The sequence below is a fragment of the Sciurus carolinensis genome, chromosome 4 (genome assembly GCF_902686445.1).
Source record: "Sciurus carolinensis chromosome 4, mSciCar1.2, whole genome shotgun sequence".
NCBI lineage: Eukaryota > Metazoa > Chordata > Mammalia > Rodentia > Sciuridae > Sciurus > Sciurus carolinensis.
The window spans coordinates 29,918,211-29,941,788 of record NC_062216.1 but is presented as its reverse complement, the minus strand read 5'-3'; the positions used below and the strand labels follow the sequence as shown (position 1 = coordinate 29,941,788).

The 23,578-nt window shown below is 35.0% G+C and overlaps 1 protein-coding gene, 1 long non-coding RNA gene and 1 other non-coding gene across 3 annotated transcripts in view; 1 reads left to right on the top strand and 2 right to left on the bottom strand.

The window, feature by feature from the left end:
- Positions 1-1,742: 1,742 nt before the first annotated feature.
- Positions 1,743-17,661, bottom strand: LOC124983077 (uncharacterized). The gene is made up of 3 exons (XR_007108348.1): positions 17,572-17,661; positions 4,278-4,352; positions 1,743-2,171 (listed from the first exon to the last, which is right to left on the bottom strand). It is a non-coding gene; the product is annotated as an uncharacterized LOC124983077 (long non-coding RNA).
- On the bottom strand, positions 2,704-2,777 carry Trnam-cau (transfer RNA methionine (anticodon CAU)). Its single transcript has one exon. It is a non-coding gene; the product is annotated as a tRNA-Met (tRNA).
- Asb5 (ankyrin repeat and SOCS box containing 5) overlaps positions 10,338-23,578 on the top strand; it is a 47,241-nt gene continuing 34,000 nt past the window's right edge. Inside the window, exon 1 of the mRNA XM_047549980.1 lies at positions 10,338-10,636. Coding sequence (XP_047405936.1) covers positions 10,441-10,636 — 196 coding nt within the window. The 5' untranslated portion in view covers positions 10,338-10,440. The remainder of the gene's footprint in view (positions 10,637-23,578) is intronic.

Here is a 23,578-nt window from a genome sequence, read left to right as displayed (position 1 = left end):
TAAAAGAAATTACATAATACATACTTTTGCTCAACATGTTAAGGTTCATTCATTTTTCACACATATCAATAACTTATTCCTTTTATTATTCAGCTATACTATGTTATTAAATATATCACAGTTTATTTATCCAATTCTTGCTGATGGACATTTGTGTTGTTTCCAGGCTTGGTTCGTATGGATGTACCTTTTATGACCATTCTTAGGACTGATCTTTTGAATTTAATTTATCATGGGAAATGAGAGGGCAGTCATATTTAAACCTAAGGCATATCTATATTATTGGATTTTCCTACACCAATGTCCATCTCCCATCTTAATCTTCATTAGCTGGTTTTAGCTGTCATTTTTTTATTTTAAAATTTATTTATTTAACAAATTCTAACAAGGTCCTTAGTGTGTGCTAGACACTGCACTAAATACTTTAAAATATTAACTTATTAGCATTCACATTTCATGGATGGAGAAACAGGTACAGAGAGGCTAATTAAGTTTCTGAAGTCACAGTACTAGAGGCAATGCTATCTTTCTGGAATATTCATATTTAATCAGGGTGTTTCCCCAAAGTGCCCTCATATAACCTTCAGTATATAACCTGGTCCACTAAACATGCTGCAGATATTCATTATAGTATAGTACTGTACAAAAATTGGGAAAACATGTTTTTTTTTTTTTGAGTGGCAATGTTGTCAAACAAAAGAGACTCACTGAAAGTCAAGGATTGATCCAAGAAGCAATTTAAATACCTGTGAACCCCAGTCAAGTCTGCAGTAAGTTCGCTGACTTATCAGAGAGCCATCTTTCATTTTCTCTATGATTTTTCAAATCCATATGACAAATACAAGGGAGGTCTCAGGGTACCCTCATCTATCCTCAGTACTCTTGTGGACATGGCTTTCCCTTATCATTTTCAAGCATAATCTTGGTTTCATAGACCTCCCTGTAATGCATATATTTATCTTTGCAAAATGTTTTAAGGCTCACTAATGCCTTTGGTGATATAACAGACTAAGACCAGGTGGGGGAGCTCTCCATAGAAAATTTACCCCGACCAATCTGGGAGATAATTGCCATGAAAAAGCAAAACCAAACTCTTAAGTGAAGGGAAAAACAAAACAAAACAAAACAAAAACAAAAAACAAACAAAAAAAAACTTGAGAATTATTCAAGCACCAAATGAGAAAGACAAATAAAAAATATAAATGCTAAACTAATGCTGAGGTTGGTGGTCATATGAAATCTCTTGGTTTTTTTTTTGTTGTTGTTGTTGTTGATTTGGCATTCTAGGCAGCAAATAAAGAAAAAAAGCAAAACAAATTGCAAAATTGAGAGAAAAATCAATTGTTAAAAAAATAAATATTTTATTTGTTTCAAGTCCAGACTAAGTGAGCTGATGTCAGGTTTAATGTCATCAAAGCACCTGCCTGTTCACAGTTGTGTCCTCAGTATCCAACGGTGCCTGGCACATGGGAAGCACTCATGAAACATGTATAAAAAGAAGGGGCCACATCTTGACTTGCCAAAATCAGAGAAGCAGGTTGCACTTCTTTATTAGCAGAAAGAGTCTGAGTTATTGCTGGGTGGGGGAGGGCAATCAAATCAGGGGTTCACAAGTTGAGGAGTTGCCTTTAAGAGGAAATTAAACAAAACAACAAGGCAGATTTTCATATACTCCTACAAGTCTGTGAGACTGCACTTATTCTGTTTCTATAAATGAGAAAACAGGGTCAGAGAAATTAAAAAGCCTGCCCAAGTTAACATATTCTAAAGTGATATTCCTAAAGACTTTGTCATAGCACCTTTGCCAACTTACCCTGATTACCTGGGACATACCTAATAGTAGTTGCTAGATGCTCATGGGAGCAAATGATCTGGTTTTAAGATGGCCATGGAGGTACCCCTGTCTTCAGTCTCCTACCAGTATAATTTCAATTAATTCATGGGCCAGATTAGAGTCACGATAACATATAACAAAATACATGTAGCTGATACCATTTTTATTATCATGGCCAGTGCCACATCTTCAGGTAGGACTTTGCAAGCCTTAGACACACAATTTCTTAAACCAGAAGCCAGGAATGCCAGTGTGAGATCAGCTTCATCTCTCAACTTTATGATATCTTCTGTCTTCATGGTGTATCCCAAACTGTTGAGTATCTTTGTCCTGAGGCCTGGGAAAGTTTAAAAGAAAAAAAAAATCACTGGGGAAAGGTGAACTACATACTAATATTGCTTTTTTATTTTTACAAGAAGAGTATTAGATTTGTGTGATGATTAAATTCCCTGAAAGTTATAACCATCTTTCACATCATTAAAGCAAATGATCTATCATTTGTTTTGTATATTACATTGTTTATTAATTTGGTTGTAGAAATGGACATACTGTCTAACACCAGGAGGTCTAGTATATTTCTTTTCTGTGACTACATGTCTACAATAAGCAGTGGGTACTGTATTACTGCAAGTAGGATATTTCAGTGAACAAATCACACAGCAAAATTTTAGTGCCTAGTATACAAAGGTCTAATTTAAACAATCTGAGTAACAAAGTAATGAAATCATTACAGTATAGTTAATATTTTTCTGAGCTTGTACCTGTGGCAGTGCTTAATACGAATTATTGCATTTAAACCTCACAACATGCGAGGTAGACCTTTTAATTGTGAGGTTTTTAATTTTTTTTTTTTTTTTTTTTTTTTTTTTTTGTGGTGCTGGGGATTGAACCCAGGGCCTTGTGCTTATGAGGCAAGCACTCTACCAACTGAGCTATATCCCCAGCCCCTTTAATTTTTAATTTTATTTTAATTTTCAGCATTGAACCAGAGGAGATATACCACTGAACTATATCCCCACTTCTATTTGTTTACTTACTTTTGAGACAAGGTCTCTCTAAGTTGCCAAGGACCTTGCTGATTTGCTAAGAATGGCCTTGAACTTGCCATCCTCCTGCCTCAACTTCCAAGTGGCTGGGATTATAGGCTTATGGAGCTTCTCAAACAAACGAGGAAATGGAGGCACAAGGACATTACTGATTCATTTAAGATCACTGAATCAAGGTCAGATTAGTACTTGCACTTAAGTTATATTCTACCGTCTTGGGTAAATTATCTCATATTAGAGGAAAATTGGATATTTAATGTCCTTTTCACATACGATTTCTTCTTAGGAACTAAACAGGGAAAAGATGAAACCAGCTCATTTTCTCTTCCATTAACAGGTGGACCAATTGATTTTGCCTCCTTGTTACCTGGATGCAAGGGATCAGGAAGGTGAATCAGCCAGATACTGCCTACCCCAGGAAGTTGGCATGCTCCCACATCTAGGTTTATATTACTGCCTACAAGTATGAAGATGGTTAGAAGGCACATTATGAATATTACCAGCTAAGGCATGAATATTACTTGCCTTGCTTTTCTAAGCCAGAAGCACCAGAGATGAGCAGGGAACAGACAGAGGCTGGATGTTGGACCACTGGCAGACTCTACACCATGGCCTCTACACATGTTTGGAGGCTAATTTTCTATGGGACTGAAGGCTGCAGGGAACTGGAAATATGAAGAATACAAAGCTGACTATATAAATCACTGGGGAAAGGTGAACTACATACTAATATTGCTTTTTTATTTTTATAAGAAGAGTATTAGATTTTTAAGTCTAGTGAGAATATACTTAAAATACGATTTTTCTCTGAAATTCATAGTTGAAATTATAAATAAATTTGAACAAAGAGCACACAAGTTAGTACCTATGATAAAGAAACTCTAATCTTTAGATCCTAAATGGGGTCATTCATAGACTCCTATTTTAGTAGCCAACTTGCCAATTTCTGGGGTAAATGATATATTTTATCACTTAGTGGAAATTATAATTATTAATTTCTAAAAAGTCTAAAATACTTATCAAATTTCTCTGCTGCAATTTCTTATAAGGATCATTGTGACATTATTCCTCTATTAGTATGGTCCCATGCTTTGATCTTCATCATGTGGCACACAGAAAGGTTTTCCTTAATATTGTCTTTTAAATATGTTGCTAGTTAAAATAAGATGATTAGAACAAATTCTTAGTCACAAAAGACATAAGTAGCGTCTATTAGCTTCAGCCCAATGAAATACACAAACATTTAGCCAAAAGCTATTTATAAGCCACACATGGCACAATTGTGAGCTGTGAATCACAGGGTGTGGTAGAACAGGACCGTGGTAAACCAGACAACATGAATGTTTCAGCTCTAATGTTTGAAAAATAACCTGAGAAGAATGACAGTGAGAAAATACCTGGGTCGAACATACACTTCAAGACGTATAATCTCTTTACGAATCACTTGTTTTCTTCAGTGTCTGTTTTCTCACCTGTTAGAAAGGATAATAATATCTACTTCATGATTTCTTTATAATGACTCCAGAAAATATAAATATATCAAGATGTTTTCTATTCAAGTGAAAAATCCCTGAATTCAAATTGGGTTGACAACAATGAAAAAGGGATTTATTATTTTACATTACTATCAAAGTCCTCCTAGTGTCAGATCCAGCTGTTTCAGGTTCAACTAGATCCAGGAGCTCAAATGAAATCACCATGATCATGCCTTTCCACATCTTGACTGCACTTTCTTTGTATTGGCTTAATTCCTCAGCAAGCTATTTCTTTACTATCAGAGACAGCTCCTAACATCTTTTAATTTAGGACTTGCATTTTCTCCTTCCCTGTAGACTCAGAGGACCTTTTCTAAAACTCCATCAGAAATATCTTTCATTGGCCTCATTTGGTCAAGCATCCCTCCCAGAATCCAGGAGATGAAGTACATGGACTGAGGTTTAAAGAAATGCTGGGCTGGGATAGGTGGCACAAACCTGTAATCTCAGCTACTCCAGAGGCTGAGGCAGAAGGATTGCAAGTTCGAGTTCAGCCTCAGCAATTTAGCAAGAACCTGTCTCAAAAATAAAAAATAAAAGAACTTGGGATGTAGATGAGTGGTAAGAGTAACCCTGGGTTCAATCTCTAGTACCAACCCCCACTCCAAAGAAAGGAAGAAAGAAAAGAAATACTGGGGTTTCAAAAAACCAAAAACCTAAAAAACTCTATTGTAATAGGTGAAATGTCTAGAATAGTGTGTGACACATAGTATTTAATAAATGTATATTAAATAATAAAAAAAAGAGAATCTAGCTTTTAAACCTTTAAATATGAAGAGCTACCAGCTTTCAGACAAGTTTTCCTGGACTACACATAGAGGACTAAAGCGCGTTTAACCTTGGGCAACATCTACTTAGGGCAGATCACAATGGTGATATTTTATAGGACTCCATTTTTAGGATAGAGTCTGTTTTGTCACTTGGAGAAAGTCTGAGATTCCCCAGAGAACCTGAATGCAATGGAAAGTTATTAATGACAACTTTGTGGATAGATATTTTTAAAGAAATATCATAATGCTAGCAGAAATTATTATTTTGTTCCATTATATGAAAACTATGGTCATTGGCTAAACACAAGCATTCACCCACAAGATGTATAGTCAAGCAAAGTAGAATAGTTCTTACCCATACTCTTCCCACAAGCAACATAAGTAATAATTATTATGATATTTACAATCTCTATGACAATGCAATAATTAAGGATAACTAATAGGAACCCAAGGCTTTGGTGCCTACGCTTGTGCTGTGGTATCGTTTATGACAGAAGCATGATGTCATAATGTCTAAATTTGTACCAGGAATTATGATAATGTGCTTTGCAACCTTTATGAAGTGAGATATTTCCATGAGCACAGGTTTTGGGTACGTTAAGATGAACAGAATATACCAAATGCAGATAAGACTAAATTCCAGTTATTATTTTGCTTTAAGAAACTCAACTTGAAGTGTTTTTATTTCAAATTCCTGCATGTCCTAAACACCTAAGGCTCCAGTGTATTTTAAATACCTGAGGGTCTCATTTGCTTTTATTTTTCTCTCAGAGATTTCATGAAACAACCAAAAAAGGTTGTTTTTTCCCTCCCAATGGTGATTTAAGACCAATAGTGACCTATTTTGTTGCCAATAACAACTTGGGTGATTTTTCCCTTTTGTGCTATCAGCTATCATTGACTTTTCAAATTTATGGGTAAATGATTCTCTCAGTTTGCATTCACTGTGAATATGTCATCCTCGGCAACCCTGTTCTGAGTCTGGGAAGATCCCTGCCGTGTGCTGAACATTATCAACTTGCTGTTTGAAGTGTGTCCCTATGTTTTTTGGCAGTGGTGGATAGCAAGTTTTAAAAATTGAATCAGAGACTTTGCATTTCTACCAGAGAGTAAGTGATCACATTTCTTTAAAAAGAAAAGTTTTGCTTATGCTATGACTTATCAATCATAAGACACTAGCAACCAGCAATTGTTATTATTTCCCATTGACCTTTTCAAGCTAATAACTTGAATCATTACTCAAGGAAGTCAAGGAAGCTGCACAATCTCAGGTGATAATTTTTTTTTAAAGAATTTAAAGGATAATCTGGTCACATTTGAAAGATGTTATCCTACTCAACTTGTGAAGGACATGAAACTAAGTTCCTCACATAATTTTTTTGAAAATGGCCAATTTTGGTAATACCCTAGGATTCTAAAGGAGAAGAGTGACAAGAGACCTGAAAGAATGGTTGACCTTATAGTGACTTCTCTGATACCTGTATATGATGTTGAGAAACAGACTGTACCTAGAAAGGGCAGACCAGGAGAAAGCCAAGGAGCCTTTTTTTTTTCTTCTTCTTCTTCTTTTGGAAATTGCTTTAGAGGCTCACCCTCTTGACACTGATGTCCTGATTCCCACTCTATTATCTATCAGAATACTGAGTTAAATGTCATCCCTGAACTCCTGGCCAGACCTAATATTCTTTTCTTTAGTCTTATCCTCTGAGCTCCTGCTTTGTCATTTGACCCTACTTCAAGCACTATAGTCATTTGACCCTACTTCAAACACTATGTTTAATGTACTGACATTTGACTGCCCTTTTGGTTTCCTGTCTGTTGTTTAAATGGGGGTCACACACTGACTCTTAGCTTTGAATGGTCCAAAAATATTGGCCACATCATGAAACATTCCCATTTGTTGTAGACATACAAGGTTCTGTCTTTTTTAATCATCATAGCATGTATATAGCCTACCTCACTAATTTAGGTGCCTAATTAAATAAAATGTAATGTGTGCATGTACACACTTTTGTGAGAATCTATGCGACTATCTCAGTCTTTAGAGGTGTGAATTGTACTTGCTCAGTCAGATTATAAGTGCTTAAACATGGAAAGTGTTAAATGCAACTTGAGCATCTGATTAAAGATAAAACTATGTTCAAATAGTGTTGTGGCCTATAGTTACCGTTTGTAAGTCACTAAGATCTATAAGCTCAGCTTTTCCACCTTTAAAACAGTAAGACCCCCCCCAAGACACAATAAAATAGAAATGTATGTGTACATATACATACATAGATACACACATATGTGACCTCCAAAAGATGATTTTTTCCTATATTTTAAATTTCTCCCATGTCATTCTTTCTAGTAGCACCATGTTGTGCTCAATTTCTACATTTTAGTTTGATTGAATAAAACTGAACTACTAAGAAAGTTGGGAGGTACAGTGAGAATCAATAAAAATCCCTCTACCCCATCCTCTCAAAAAGGTAAATTATAAGAGCACTTATAATTACTTAAATTACTAATAATTATTTTATTTTTAAAGAAAATATTAATGTCAGGCCAAGTGATAGCACACATCCGTCTATAATCCCAATGACTGGATGAGGGTTCTGGGGCAAGGGGGTTGCACTGAGGCAGGAAGAACTGAAGTTCAAAACCAGCCTCAGCAACTTATCAAGGTCCTAAGCAACTTAGTGAGGCCCTGTCTCAAAAGAAAATATCAGAAGAGCTGGGGATGTGGTTTAGTCAGTGCACACTTGGTTCAATCCCTGGTACAAAGAAAGAAAAAGAAAAAATGCTTATGTCAGGAAAACAGATGCACAATATTTTTGTGTGTCTTTTTAAGTATTAACAGAGTTATTCAATGTATTATTATTTGGAAATTTCTTTAATACAAAAAGAGTATCTGATTTGCAGTTGATGAGTTTACTCACTGTGAGTTATTTGATTTGGCCTTACATTTAATTAACAGACTTAGAGATGGTAAAATTTGCTGAAGGAGAGTGCCACCACAGAAAAATTGAAGTGGAAATCAAGGAATTCATGAAAATAAAACCTGACATCTTGATATGAAAACCTGAAGATCATGTAGTAGTATTTTTCCTGCTAACAAAACTGTGAAGATGTATACTTAATGCACAAATGACAGCAGCTTTAGTGAAATAGAAGTGTTTCTTAGCCTCAAAGAATCCAGGCTCCTGATTAACTGATGTGGACATGATTATTTATAATAGCACTTACTGGTAAAGAGAAAGGAGTGAAACCTTAGCCAGGCACTTAGATGTGTGACTAAGGCGGGTTTATTTCTGATTCTAAAGCACTGGAGTGGAAGTCACGCGGTGACTCAGAGCATTGTGATGACCCAGCTGTCCACAAGAATGCCTCTCCAGTGTGTGGTCAGGCATTATCCTGCCAGAGGGAACACTCACGGCAGCGTAGTCATCTGTATTCATCTACCCAACACAGTGTCAACCCTGTGACACTGAGAACATGGAACATGCAGAGAAAGGAACATGCAGTTCATTTATCTCCAATACTTTGAAGATAGTTTTCACTGATTTCCAAAGCACATATGAAATGGCACAATGGATCCAATTATGGACTGTTCAGCTAAAATTCTGCATTCGAAAACAACACCAAGGGCCATTTTCATGAAGAGATTGATGATTTTCTTCTACTATGTTAGTCTGATTTATTTTACTGGGAACCACTCATTCATTGGGGGAAAAAAGCAGCCTGCTTCATTTGATGAATTTAGTTATCAGCTATTTATCCCTGGTCATAGGAATATTTCATATAAATCAGTCTAATCAGAAAAGTCTCATAGGATCAAAGTATACATCAAGGCAGATAAGCACACAGCTCATCCCAGTGTGATCCATCAAGATGTACTCCTTTTTCCAAGAAGAGCCACTCTTGTTTTCTTATGTCTTTGTTACCTGTTACTTTGAAATTTCTCAGAATTGGGTATACAACAGGTAATAGGCTCCAAACCTGCTCATAAATAAATAAGTAAAATCCCCATATAACATATTTTGTGCTTTGACATTATTTTTACTTAAGTGCCAAAATACTGTCACTCTACATTTTTATTCATATTTTCTATTTTTTGTTTTAGACTCTAGCTCATTCAAGGATAACTCCACATACAATTACATTTCATTGATGAATAAATCAACGGAGGTTATCAAAGTTTTTAGGCCTAAAAGATACAATGTTTTGTTGGTGTAAGCCGTTCTTGATGACACACATGTTCATGTGATAATTCCTCTGCGTGTTCCACATCCCCAGGAAGCCTTTTCTGCTTTTTTTTTTTTTTTAAATTGGGGTTAGGTTCTTCCTCTTTTTGCTCACAAAACACCCTGTCCATACCTATATTGTGTTTTTCAGATTTCTTGTCTGTTTCCTCCTACAGATTATGAGATCCTTGAGGCAGGAACTGTTAAATTCATCTTTATCTCCCCAAAACATCTATAAAAATACTTGATATGGGACTGGAGTTGTGGCTCAGTGATAGATCACTTGCCTTGCACATGTGAATCACTGGGTTCAATCCTCAGCACTGCATATAAATAAATTAATTAATTAAATAAAGGTGTTCATCTACAACTAAAAAATTTTTTTTAAAAATGCTTGATATTTAAAAGATACTTTAAAAGCATTCCCTGGGTAAATGTACAGTGTAAAGTTCTTAACCTATGATCCAGTTTAACTATTTTTAAGAAAAATTCTTTTTTCCAACCAACAATGAAAATAATACAGTTGACTAGTGTGATGAGCAGTCATTAAGATCCAAGTTATGGCCTATTTGCTGATTTAGCTCATGGTCCACAAATAGGACCATTTTAAAGCCTTGAATTGAAGGACTTTTCAATATTGTGATATTATTTACATGAACCATGGGGACCCCCAGATACTTAAATTGTTCTTGATAACTAGATAGCAAAAAAGGAAACAATAGGCATGATTATATTTCAATATCTGGATCTTGAAATTCAGAGCAGAGAGGTGGTGTATCATTTTATATTGAGAACGGAAAGTCAGGAGTCTTGTGAAACGTGATGCAGTTGCTTCCATGGAATATTGTCAGACCAATAGGAGATTGCGAAGAACTTTTATGGACAGTATAAATATTTTGAGCTGTAGGCATCATTACCAGCTGATATTTTCTTCCCTCAGGACCAGCTGTTCAGGAGCATCCCGGATCAGAGCCAGGCACAGTTGAGACTTGGATCTAACTAAAGACTGCCGCAGATTCTTCTGCAGCAATGTCGGTGTTAGAAGAAAGTCGACCATTTGCTCAACAGTTATCCAATGTCTACTTTACAATACTTTCACTTTTCTGCTTTAAACTTTTTGTGAAAATCAGTCTTGCCATCCTCAGTCATTTCTACATTGTGAAAGGGAATCGCAAGGAAGCGGCAAGGATAGCAGCTGAGTTTTATGGAGTAACCCAAGGACAAGGTACGTTGATGATATGCTCTCCCATTTCAAGTTGAATTTAACTATCATTTGATCTGTAATCCAAGAGAACATCACATGCTTTCTTTATCGACAGCTTCAAAGTAAATATTTTGTAAACTTCTGTTAAGAAAAATACTTGTCACTCATTTCATAGTATCATGATAAAGAAAATTACTTTTCTGTGTGAATGTATGGGTTAAAATCAAGGTATCCTTGCAAAATTGGTTAATAGAAATACACTATTATTCATATATATATATATATATATATATCCTTCTATTAATAAGCATCTAAAAACTTCAAACATTTCATTTGCCAAGTTATAGTTTTAGAGGCTACTGATTGCATTTCAAATGTGCTTTGACCTGAATCTGCATTACAATATTTTAAATCAAATATTTAGTACTATATAAAATAATTTTTATTCAAAAGAGATTTCAAGATTTCATTTCACACAGTTTTATAATTCAATTCTAAAATAAAACACAAAAAAGGAAGACTTATGGCATGTGTTTTCCTAAAGGGATTGTTATTGCTTTGCTCAGTTTGTGAAAAATTGATTATAAAAGGAGAGGAACATGATTTAGCAAATTTTCTATGGGTGCAGCCAAGCGCATCCATGTTTCTTAGAAGAAATTGAAATGTGTGGTGAAATGAAAAACAGCGATATTAATCATATGCTTTAAAAGTTGTAAAACCATTTACATTCTATTGGACCATTATTCTATACAGTAAAAATGATTCAGATGGTGGGCTTAAAAATGACATTTTAATTTCTTATAGTCTTTCAGCTCATTTCTGATTTGAAGTGAATCAAGGCATGCATGAACATTTTACAGGCTAAATACCTCTAAAGCAATTTAAATTTTCATAATCAAAATTTAGTGTCACATAATTAGAAAATACAGAATTAAAAAAAAAAAAAAGAAGCACTTAGAGTAGAAAGTTTGGCTTCTTAAACTCTTTGTCAATTTGGTCCATAATTCATCTTAAAGTCTAGCTTACTCTATCAATACATGGAAACTTGAGTGGAAAATCTTTTGTGATATGTGAAGTAGATAGAGTATATGTTTTCTGAGGAAGATTGCTTTTGTGCAAAGTGACGACTTTATATACTCGCTCAAAGTGAGGAAAATCTTAATGCCAATATGAAACTCTAATAGGGAACATGAAATCCAGAGGAAATAGGCAAAATTCAATCCTTACCTAACAACTCTGCTTCAAAACAGGCATAAATATTTAAATATGACATCTTTACTATGTCATCCAACCAAAAATAACAAGTTCAGTTGGCAAGTGGGATACTTGTGTGAGCAAAACAGCAAACAGAAAATTAGATTTTAAACGATACCATTTTAAGGTGATAAAATTTACTCCTTTAGACAACTTATAGGTCATTACTTCATAGTCAAATACTATATATGCACTATGAGTATTACCTTACATAGAACACTGAAATACTGGCTAAAAAGAATGAAACTTTTTAAAGTGTATTGGCAAGGGTTTTACAGGAGGCTTTGGATACTCCTTTTTGTTCATATTTACAAATAAAAAGAGACAGTTCTAGTTGGAGTTGTAGCACAGTGGTAGAGTATGTGCCTAGCACAAGCAAAACAACAACAGAGAGAAGTAGAGACAGAGAGACAGAGACAGAAAGAAAGAGAAGCATCTCCCTTTAGAATGATCTTAGTGGGCTTATGCAGGAAATGGCTCCCATATTCCCATCAATTCTTCTGATTCCATCTTAGGATATATTAGACCTCTAGGATTTTCTCCCAAAACATAGTCAAGAAGGAAATCAATACTAATAGAAAACACTTTTCCTGGAAATCTAAAATGGGAATGAAGTTATAAGAAGCTTTGTGTTGTTTTTAATGTTAGACCTAATCAACAAAATTCTACTTTCCAATCTCGTACATTAATCTATATATTTAGCAACAGAAAATGTAATTTTTTTCAGTGCAAGCATAATTAGTGTACAATTTTATTTTAATATTAGAAGAATTAATCAAGTAACTTACAAAAACTCTTAGTCTCTTACTGCTAAGAAAAAAATTCTTCCTTACTTAGGATATTGCTTTTTCCATTTAGCTTAATTTTTTCTCCCCTGCCTCTTTTTTTTTTTAAACTACAATTAAGCTATTTTTATTTTATTTGTATCTTTAGGTTGACTAATCAGGTTCAGTTATCTTTGTTTAATCCTGCAATTTCCTCCTTCCTTGGAAAGATTATCACCTTCATTCCACTTTGAATTAGGTATCTCATTCCTACTCTCAAGGCTTAACCAGACTGCTCCCCAAAATATCTGTGTGGAGTTGCCAAATTCCATGGAGTAAAATACGATGTACATGTTTTCATGTCTTTCATAATCAAAGACCTTGTTGACATTCTAGATGTCCTCCCCCTGAGCAGAAGTACTTTGGTTTGAAATAAAAGAGGCTGTTGGTTTTTCTCAGTAGTAATGCAATACAGTTCACTGTAGCAGACAAATAAAGGTTAGTTTTTAAAAACTTTCCAACCAACTGAGACCTAGGTATGATTACATACCAGAAGGCTGAAAAGCTATGTGGTAGTTAAAATAGCTTAAAACATTTCCTTCTTGATCCCTTTGTGACTCCAATAAACTTTACGAACCTATTTTTTTAACCTCTGAAGATTCATCAACCCCAGCATCATATTAAAAGGACCTACCTATTCTTTGTTATTCTTTTCTTTTTAACCATCTCTTGTATCATTCTTGCTGTTAAATATCTTTGTATATCAGAGGTCATCTATTTATAAAGCTAGCACTATACTTTGAGAATAACAGTGGGATTTAAAAGAATTGAAAGGTGTTTTCAATGTAATATTAAACAGTGCAGAGGACAAATATAGATGTTGAGGAGGACATTCATTTGGTGAAATCATTCTAAAGGCATAGAACTACTCCAAAGTCATGAACTACAAATACCCAAGGATGTTAAGAGGCAGTTCTTTTGTTAAGGACAATACTTTTCAAACTCTACCTTAGGCTCTGAAAGGGTTCAGCAGTTTTACCTTCAAGAAGACAGGGCCAGTTCTTAGCATCTGTTCCTTCAGCACCCTTGAGACCAAGATAATGAATAAACAGGATACAAAAAAGGCAAAATGTATTGTTATCATCCTTAAGTAGTTTATATCTTAATTGAGGAGATGGGAAATCCATGTATGATACTCACTTTCAGACCTACCAAATGGCAAACAAATTAAAAAATTAAAGGGTAAATTTCAGATGTGGACTTTTAGGGATATCTTCATGGAGGAGGCAGATTTGAATTGACCCCAGAAATGAGTGAAAGCATGGATTTGGGTGTGTTCATGGGAAACGGGATTTGGCTAGAACTGAGAGTTCATACAGTAGAAAAAAATAATAATAATTCAGACCCAGATATGAAAGAGTTTGAATTGCAAGCTATGCAATTTGGACTTGACTAAAGGCAATTGAAGTCACTGAAAATTTTTGGTAGGAATGAAGTTCGGAAGATAAGACATGTAGGAAACCATAATGTAAGGTAGAATAATAGACTAGTCATCTTTGGGATTAGACAATGGGACAGATTTGAGTAAGTGGGCCAGTTAGTATTTTGCCATAAGATGAGGATATAAACGTGATTTGGTGGTACTGGTGTGAATAGAAAATCAAGAATAACCACCAAAAAAAAGAAAGAAAAAAGGAAAGAAGAATGAATCTGATGATGAATCCGATGATGCCTTTAAATAGCATTGGCAGAGAGAGCATCATTACTGTAGGTAACTGAGGGTCTTCAGAAGGAGATGTGGACCCATCAGAAGGATTGATCAGCTACCCAGGCCAATGTACAGCTCTCAGCCCAGGCCACCTGGAGGAGGTGGACCTTCAGCTGCTAGGTGTGTGTCACCTACCTATCTTCATTGTGACGAATCAAGGTAATAAGGAAGTAGTAGAACTGGAATCTGAATTCTAGTCTTGCATTTGATTTATTTAATGTATTTCCTTTGCTCCACTTTTCTGTTCCCAGGTAGCCTTCTGATTATGATTTGACTCCCCACTAAAAATGAATATGCTGGCCTGCCCTCCAGAGAGTTCTAGTCTTTCTGAGACTTTTAGTGCTTATTGTAAATTAGTATATTAGCATCTTGATATCAATCTGTAGTATCCTGTGCTCTTTGAGCTATAAATCTATCTCTGAGATATGAATTTTCTCCAGCTGTGCTAATAGATCAGGTTTCAGAGTTCCCAAGGCCCTGAGCCAAACTTTGGATTGTGGAAAATTCCTCAAGGTAATGTGTCTCTATTGGCTGCTTGAGAAGCATTCTGGTGACACTCAACCTCACAGGCACTCCTTTTATTGTTGAGACCACTCTGTGGAATATAGAATATATGCAGAACATTCCGATAAAATACTTCTGTTTGCGATTTTGTAAATTGGGTTTTAAGTTTGACATTGAGCACACAATTATTTTTTGTTCCAACTGCGATTGACACCTGGAAATAGGATACAGTGTCAACATGCCACCTCAAGTCAAATAGTAAAAGAACTTTTCATTTTGAAGAGTAGTGTGACCTGGGTTGGAAAAGCATCTATAACTTTATGTGATGAAATATCTTTTTTTTTTCTTCCATCACTAAAGTCCATCCTAGAATTAAAATCAACTTTAGGAATTTGACTTTACAGTCACTGCCCACAATGGCAGGAGTTTCTGAAGAGGAATTTGCTCATGTGATTTTTAGTACCACCATATTTATTGTGCATAAGATCAATTATGGTAGAAACATTTCTTAAAATCTCAGCAATGACAAATTTCAGGAGTCAAATCTGCAGAATGACTTCTTTACTGGTATTCGTTATATGAATGTACAAAAATAGCCTGGACATATTTTCTGTACTTCAGTGAAACAACTCCAAATAAGAATAACTGAAACCAATAGAACTGCTTTTGTCTGACAAAAGACATCACATTATATTCAAAAGTGCTGTTAATTTTTAAAAAGGTTTTACTTTTGTCCAAATGCCTGAGAATTTTTTTTTAAAATATTTTTATTAGTGGTTGATGAAATTTTATTTATTTATTTGTATGCAGTGCTGAGAATCGAATCCAATGCCTCACACATGCTAGGCAAGCACTCTACCACTGAGCCACAATCCCAGACTAAGAGCATTTGTTTAATGGAAAAGACCAATGTAATCTAGCAAACTAAAAATTAAACATGGGAACAAAGTTCTGAGTTCAGAAATGACTTTCTCCAATTTTAAAGTAGTCATACCTTTCTTCTTCCCTTATCTTTGGAAAACCTGATATAGTTGGTGGTAGCTTAGGAAGATGCTGTTTCTCTAGAAATATTATTCTTAAACATTTTTGTTCCTCTCTTTCTTCTTTTAGTTGTTCAATTACTTGCTAATTTATTACTTGCAGCACTGCCCTATGTATGAAGAATAAAATATACCAAAACTCATATCCCTGTCCTTAAAATGTATATAATCTAGTGGGAGAGAAATTATGACCAAGTAATTAGATGGTAAACACTAATTATAGGGTTAAAGAAGGTGCTGAAAGAGTACAGAGAAAAGAGTATAGAGCTAAAAATAGTTTTGCCTGGGATATGTCAGCTAAATAAAAGCTGTTCTAACAATATACATGTTCTCTCCCTCAATTGTGCATGTATTCTTGTTCATAATGCTCAAAAAAACTTTCCAGTTCCCCACTTTCAGCCCTCATTAACTTACTTTTTACTTGTTATTTCTAAGTTAATACCTCTTGCGTAAAGCTTTACCTAAGGTTCAGAGTCTTGTTAAAAAAAATTAGTTTTAGGAAAGGGACAAGTATGCTCATTGCTTATCAACAAATGTTTTTGAAAAATTACAAATACTTTGGTGAAAATTTTCAGAATTTGATAGGTGATTTGGACATAGTCAAGTCTTCTTTTTTTTTTTTTTTTCTTTTTTTGGTTGTGCTAGGGATTGAACCCAGGGCCTTTTGCATGTTAGGTAAGCACTCTACCAACTGAGCCATATCCCCAGTCCCATAGTTAAGTCTTTAAAGAATTGTATAATAAGGATGGAGAAGGAACGAAAACTAGGTCTTAACTTTTGGTTTCCCATGTTACTATCTCTTTTAGAAAATGGTAAATTATTTTAAAAAGCTATTTTTCTTGTTCATTGACATAACCTATATAGTTCTGAATTTAACTCTGTCTACCAAATACTTTTATATCTGCTTTACTCCTGACAGGTATATGCTACATGTACATATACTAATACATATGAATATAATATATGTATACAATATATAATTTCTAGGTACATAATAAATTACAAATATTTATATTTACTGCACATAGTATATCACTGCTTTTTGAGTAAAAAGGAGAAGAGTTGGATGAGGGGAGTCAAACCTTGCACATGTAAAACAACCAAACAGCAAAGTAGAAAATCATGGGTGCTAAATTAAAAGCAGTGAAGTTTTTCAACAGTTGTTCTCTTAGAAGTCAGGAGGGGAAGAGACTGAGTTCAGCTGACATATAAGACACGACAGAGAAGGCAGAACTTAAGGCAGAAATTCAAAGGCAGAGCACACGTAGTTATGCAAGAAGTGGAGATGAAATAAAATTGGATACTAAGAATGAAAAAAAGAAAAAGTTTAGAATGTGGAGTGAAAGAAGTCCTGGTTTATCTGGAGCAAAGGTTGAAGCATGCTTGTTAAAGATGAAGATACACAGTTGAGTGGTCTGTGCTAATGGACACATCTTTTCAAATCACTCATCCAAAAATTCATAGTTAAGAACTCTCTAATGCTTTTCCTGAATTCAGCATATGTAAGAGTCATGAGCTAATGATGGTAATAATTACTGCCATAATATTTTATAAAACCCTTGATGTAATGATTTAATATGTCATTATATGCATTTCATGAACTACATGTCAGAGAAGATGGAATACCTCACAGACACTGGCTCAGTGGTGCACATCCTAAGTGGCTCCATGGCAGTTCCAGGGATCTCTGCGAGAATTTCAGCACACTTTCTAAACTGGAAAAAGTTTATTCTCAGTAACAGACAAACCGTGTCATTAAAATCAGGTGGAGTATTTAGGATGCTTCTTCCTCAAAGTTACCCTCAAATAGTTGAAAGAGAAATGAAAGGAAGGAAGAAAAAGGAAAAGGAAAGAAGGAAAGGAGAAAGAGAAAAGGAAGGAAGGAAGGAAAGAAGGAAGGAAGGAAGGGTGAATGATGGATGGAAGAAAGGGTGAATGATGGATGGAAGGAAAGATGGAGGGAAGAAGAAAGGAGGAAGAAAGCAGAGAAGAAGAAAAGGAGGAAGGAACAGAGGGGGTTACTTGCCCCTTTTAGATGTAGAACTTTTGGCATTTCCTCTTTACCAGCTGTATGGGGAACAACAGTTCATTTCTTCCAGCCTTCCCTCTGAAATGCTCTAAAGCAGACCATTGGCTTTTTAAAATGGAAATACTCAAGTACTATCAAGTCAGAGAGGGAGGTGCTGAAGGGGTTTCATAATTGTCAAATTGTTTGTTCTGAAAAAAACCTCCCTGTGGTCTGTGAGTAAACAAGTCCACTCTGTGGAATTCAGATTAAGGGCAGACATTTTAGAATAATTAGTAATTTTTTCAGTCTTACAAAGCCCCATTGGTTTCTGTGAAACAGGATTTTGAAAATCTGTCTTCTAAATAAAATTAAGAGTTTTCTAGAAGAGCCTTGGGGACAGACAGGCTTGAGTGGTGTAAGGGGTAAAATTCTCATGTCCTCTTTCTCCTTTTTATATAGATTAACTCTACTTTCATGAATCTCTGTAAGTTGGGTGTTAGGAGGAATTTTCTTCAAAGGAAGAGCTAAAATAATGTTTAAAACCAAACTGTCCCAGTTTATTTAAAATATTATTTAAGTTATGTGCATCGAGTTACAGACCTTCACTCTATGAGTCATAACTGAACAATTTTCTGACATTCTTTCCTAGGGATTAGAAGAACAGTTAACATTTTGGGCCTGTCAGGAATGTACATAACTATGTGAAATGGCACAAGGGCATCCTCTCTCCATTAGGGCAGCTAAAATTTCCATGTCACCATTACCTACTGAGTAAAATAGAAACCTTCAGAAATACGTATGCTCTTTCCAGAAGGCTTATAGTCTTAAACTATGGGCACAGTACAAGTAAACTGAAATTTAATACCAAAATGCCACTCATGTTCTTAAATAGAAACACTGGATCACCTCAGCTGTCAAGTGTGCAGTTTGATTTAAATGAAAACTGACAATGATAAAATTAAAGTTAAGGTTCATCCATTGAAAATCCACTCTTCACTATCATAATGCTGCGAAGTCCCTTGTTATTAGAACGGGAATCAGGTAAGGTTACCAAAGTGGGAGAGAAAGTCATCCTTCTCCAAAAGGGTTTCAACACACTCCAGTAGCAGTTAATGACCACAGAAACAGTAAGGACTCTGACTCAGCTCCTCATTGATAACCAAAACCAGTCTTTGACGAACACTCAGAAGACTCTTGAACACTCATGTTTTCCAAATTCTACCTCATTCACTAAGAAACCATCATTTCTATCATCCATTAAGTAAATGTAGAAAGTGATTTTTAGAACGAGGTGTTGCACCAACTGTATTCCTGAATTTGGAAGTTAGACGTCTTCTTTCTCACTTGAACTGTGATCCAGAGGGCAAATTTGGAAAAGGAAACAAGGCTAGTCCTTTTGAATTCAGATACACAGAATCACAGATCTTTTGTCTGGGAAAAACTGAGTACTTCCTTGTAGTGACTCTCCAAGAACTGAAAGGAGTGGAGCTGGGTTGGACACAGTCCTAGGAACTTGGGGTACTGAGGCAAAAGGATTGAAAGTTTGAAAGTAGCCTCAGCAAATAGAGAGGCCTGAAGCAACTTAGCAAGACCCTGTTTCAAAAGAAAAAATAAAACAGAAAGGGGGGATGGGAATGTGGCTCAGTGATTAAATGCCCCTGGGTTCAATCTCCAGTACCAAAAAAAATTTAAAAACTAAAAAATTAAAGAAGATAAATGATAATTGAGCAATCTTTCTTTCTCTCTCCCACTCCCTGTAGTTATTATGAATTTACTTATCTAGTAAAAGTAGGGTAGGAGCAAAATTTTATTCAAATAAGCCAACGAAGCAAGGCTGGTTTGTGTGGAAAGGAAATCGGTATAGTGAATGTTAAGTCCTAAATAATACTTGCATTACATAATTGAGATGATATTTCAAGAATGTGTAAGAGGAGAAATATGTTTAAGTAAGAACAATATTTAGGATTAACTGGCAATGATGATATTATATTAAATGTATTTATTAAATGTGTTTAAAAAGTTTGCTTATGAAGATTAATTGGATTTATAGAGACTTTTATAATCTTTTAAAGTTCATTTTAGGAAGTACACACATATGATCACAGATCTGATTCTACAGCACTGTAATTAATATTTTTATTATTTGATTAATTTGAAAGACAAAGCGGTTAAGTAAAAGGGGGGATTAGTTTGTAATTAACTTAAAGCTCAAGAAGCAAATGCAATTCTTGCTAAATACTTAAATGGAGACTGAGTTGTAACAGTATGAGAAGTAAAGCTGATCTTTCAAAGCTGCTGTCATTCTGAAGCAGGAAATTACAGTTTACTAGAATAAAGTCACTTGGTCCTTGAAATAATTGTCTGTGGTATACAGGAAAAATAAGGCTTTGAATATTGAAGAAAGTCAGCAAATATTTGTAGTATGAAAAAAACAAAAACAAAAAAAACTAGGAAAAAATGGAGGTTAAGATCACATTGCATATAATCTAATGACACGTTGTTCAACTACGTTCTGACACGTTTTAGCTGTGTGATCCTAGGAAAGTAGCATGACATCTGTAGGCCTCAATTTCATTAGCAGCAAAATGGAGATATGAGTACTTCAGAGGATTAATGTCAGTCTTACATGAGATACAATTTATCACCTCAGCCACTTCTCACAGTCTCTAGTATATAGTTCACACTCCCTAAATGTTATTAGCTTTCTATAAAACAAAAATAGAACTGGCCAGAATTTAGTAACACAGAAAATCATCAATAAGAAAAGATAGTGAAATTATGATAATTAACTGTTTGCCAAGGAGTTGCTACGAACATGCAATAATACCAGGATGAATCTACTAAGCATGTGCTGGGTTCTAGTACCATGGCCATTCATTAGGTAGATGGCTTTAGAACTTAAGCAGCTGGTTTCATTTATATGTCAACTGAGTAATAAACAATTAGAGCTCTGGAAGGTTTAGGAAGTTATTGTCTTTTTAAATAAGAAATCAATAAGTAATCGGAAGGAACAGAATTTCTAACCAGCCCCTGCTGGGGCTGAGCTTTTTGCTCTTGGTCAGTGACCTCTCTCACTCCACAGTTTTTCACACTGAGGAAACCAAGGGTGAGTGGCCAAATCAAGTTCATCGGGTCTGTCCCATCCACATACTTTGTCTACTGGATTTTTTCATAGCAGAGAATTTTAACTATTTAAAATGTTTATTAAAGACAAACAAAATAACCCATACATTTTATGCCTTAAGACTAAGTTATTAGTGTTTTTTCAGATACTCTCTTTGATACACTTCATGAAACAAAGCAAGGCATTCTGAGTCATTATAGAATTGGAGCAAAGTCATGTTCCTTGGCTCCTGTGGCCAAGAACCTAGGCAGAATGTTATGGTGGGAAACCTAGTTCAGAAGTTGGGAGATGTAAAATTACTTAGAGACATTTTTTTCTACCATCTTACTATATCAAAGAAACTTTTCTTTGTAGAAATTCTTTGATAAATTTGTAGCAGCCTGTCACAATGACACGTAATGGCAAATTTCTGGCTGCTTTCTTACAGTCAACATCTTAGACTTGGAGCCTGCTTAACCTCCAACATACCAAAGCACCGGATATTAACATCCTCTGCCAAGCCATGCTTCTTAAAAGTCTCTTGCTCTTTTATTTTCTTTTCTCTTAATCCCTGGCAGCTGAAAAGGAAAGACAAAAAATAATGACAACATTAACAGTGAAAAGCTGAATCAGCCAGTTCAGTGATTTAGTTTTTTCCTTTATTTTCTCTGCTCTTTTCTGCCAGCCTTCCTCTCCAGGAAGTGACCAAAACATTGTTTGTCCATTAGGTTTTACAAAAGTTTTTTTTTTTTTTTTTCTTTTGAGAAAGAAGAAAATAATTTTAGAAAATAAACATTATATATGAATACAGAATTGTCTCATGTAATCATCGATAAACTTCATACTCTGGTCCATATTTTAAATTACCTGGGGCTCTTTGCACAGGTTTGGAAAATATCCTTTCAAGAGCTATGACTCCCTGGGCCATTGCTGCTTTCAGGACACTGAAAAGTCTATGGAGAAGTGATTAAGCCTCTTTCCAGAAAGTTATTTTAAAAATAATTTTTATCTTCAATCTTCAGTTTGAGACCATTAAACTATAAATATTACAATTGGGGAAAAGTGATAAACTATAAATATTACAATTGGGGAAAAGTGACAAACTAATAGGAAAATAAAGGTTGCGAGTTGTAAAATCTGAGAAGCTACCGACGGTATGTATAGAGACAAAACTGAGGTTTTACTATTGAAAGTTTTGCAGGAATATGATGAAGGACAAGGAACTTTCTCAAAGAAGAATGTATTATGGTGACTTCCCAAATTTAAGAGTAGCATTTCAGAGTAACATCAGTCTGTGACAACCTCTAAAATTTTCAGAATGTGGCTCAGTTAATCTTGTTTCTGTTCTTGTTTTGTTTTGGCAGTGCTGGGGATTGAACTTGGAACCTCATACATGACAGGGAAGCATTCTACCACTGAGCCACATCCCCAGCCCTTTGGTAGACTCTTAAGGAAAATATTGATGTTGGTACTGATCATGTGTTCATTGAGGTGATAGAAATCCAGTTCCATGTGATGATATTAGAACAGTAGTATTTTAACAGAATTGCTATTTTTCATAATAGTTAAATCCTAGATGCTTTAAAAATCTATGTTTAAAACTTGCTAAAATACCAAATATCTATACCAGAATATGTGAATAGTTGTCCTTAAGATGTTGTATATAAAACAACTTAAATAACTGAATTTTTGTTACACTATGTAAACTTGTATTTAAAGGAGTCCCATTGAAAATAAACAACTTCTTCATTTAGTGTAAAAAACAAAACAAAACAAAAAAAACTTTCCATGTCCTACATTTTCTTTAATTGAGGTAATTCCATGTGTTGCCTTTCTAATAACTACTATGTGGCTAATATGTTAGAGGAGAAAATGAGACACGGAAAGAAGTAAACATCCTCTTCAGCACAGAGTGAATCCCTTATTTTAAATTCCCTATAATTAGACTTAATAGAGTGATTATCCTGGCTCTTGATATTACCTAAACCTAGGCTTTGACTGGCATGCTCCACCTCACGTTTCCTATTGATAAAATATTAGATTTATATTGTAATTCTTGAAGGTTTGCACATATATTATCCATTTTCATCCTTTTTATGTCCTCTAAATAAGTCAATGGTATTGACGGAAACAGAAGCTTAAAAATGTAGAGGAGCTTGCTCAAGGTTATTGATCTACTTAGAGGAAAGTGAAAATGTGAGCCTGGGTCTTCTGAGGTTGCTTCTGACATCACTCCTGACTTACTATTGTGGGGTTCTGCTTCTTTGTTTTGTATCATGATAGCCTAAACAAATTCAACCTACTATACTGTCAAGTCAGTATACTTAAGAGCTTCGAAGTCTCACCAATATGAGGACTCATTTCATCCTTAGAAAGTGCCTAGCAAACAGAAAGTACTTAATAAATATTCAAGGTTGGAAGTAATACAGGAAGAAGGAAACGAGGAAGGGAGAAAGTGAGGGGATTCAACTTAAGTAAATCAATTTTATTACTACATTCAATTTTAATGCAGGGTGGTGCTT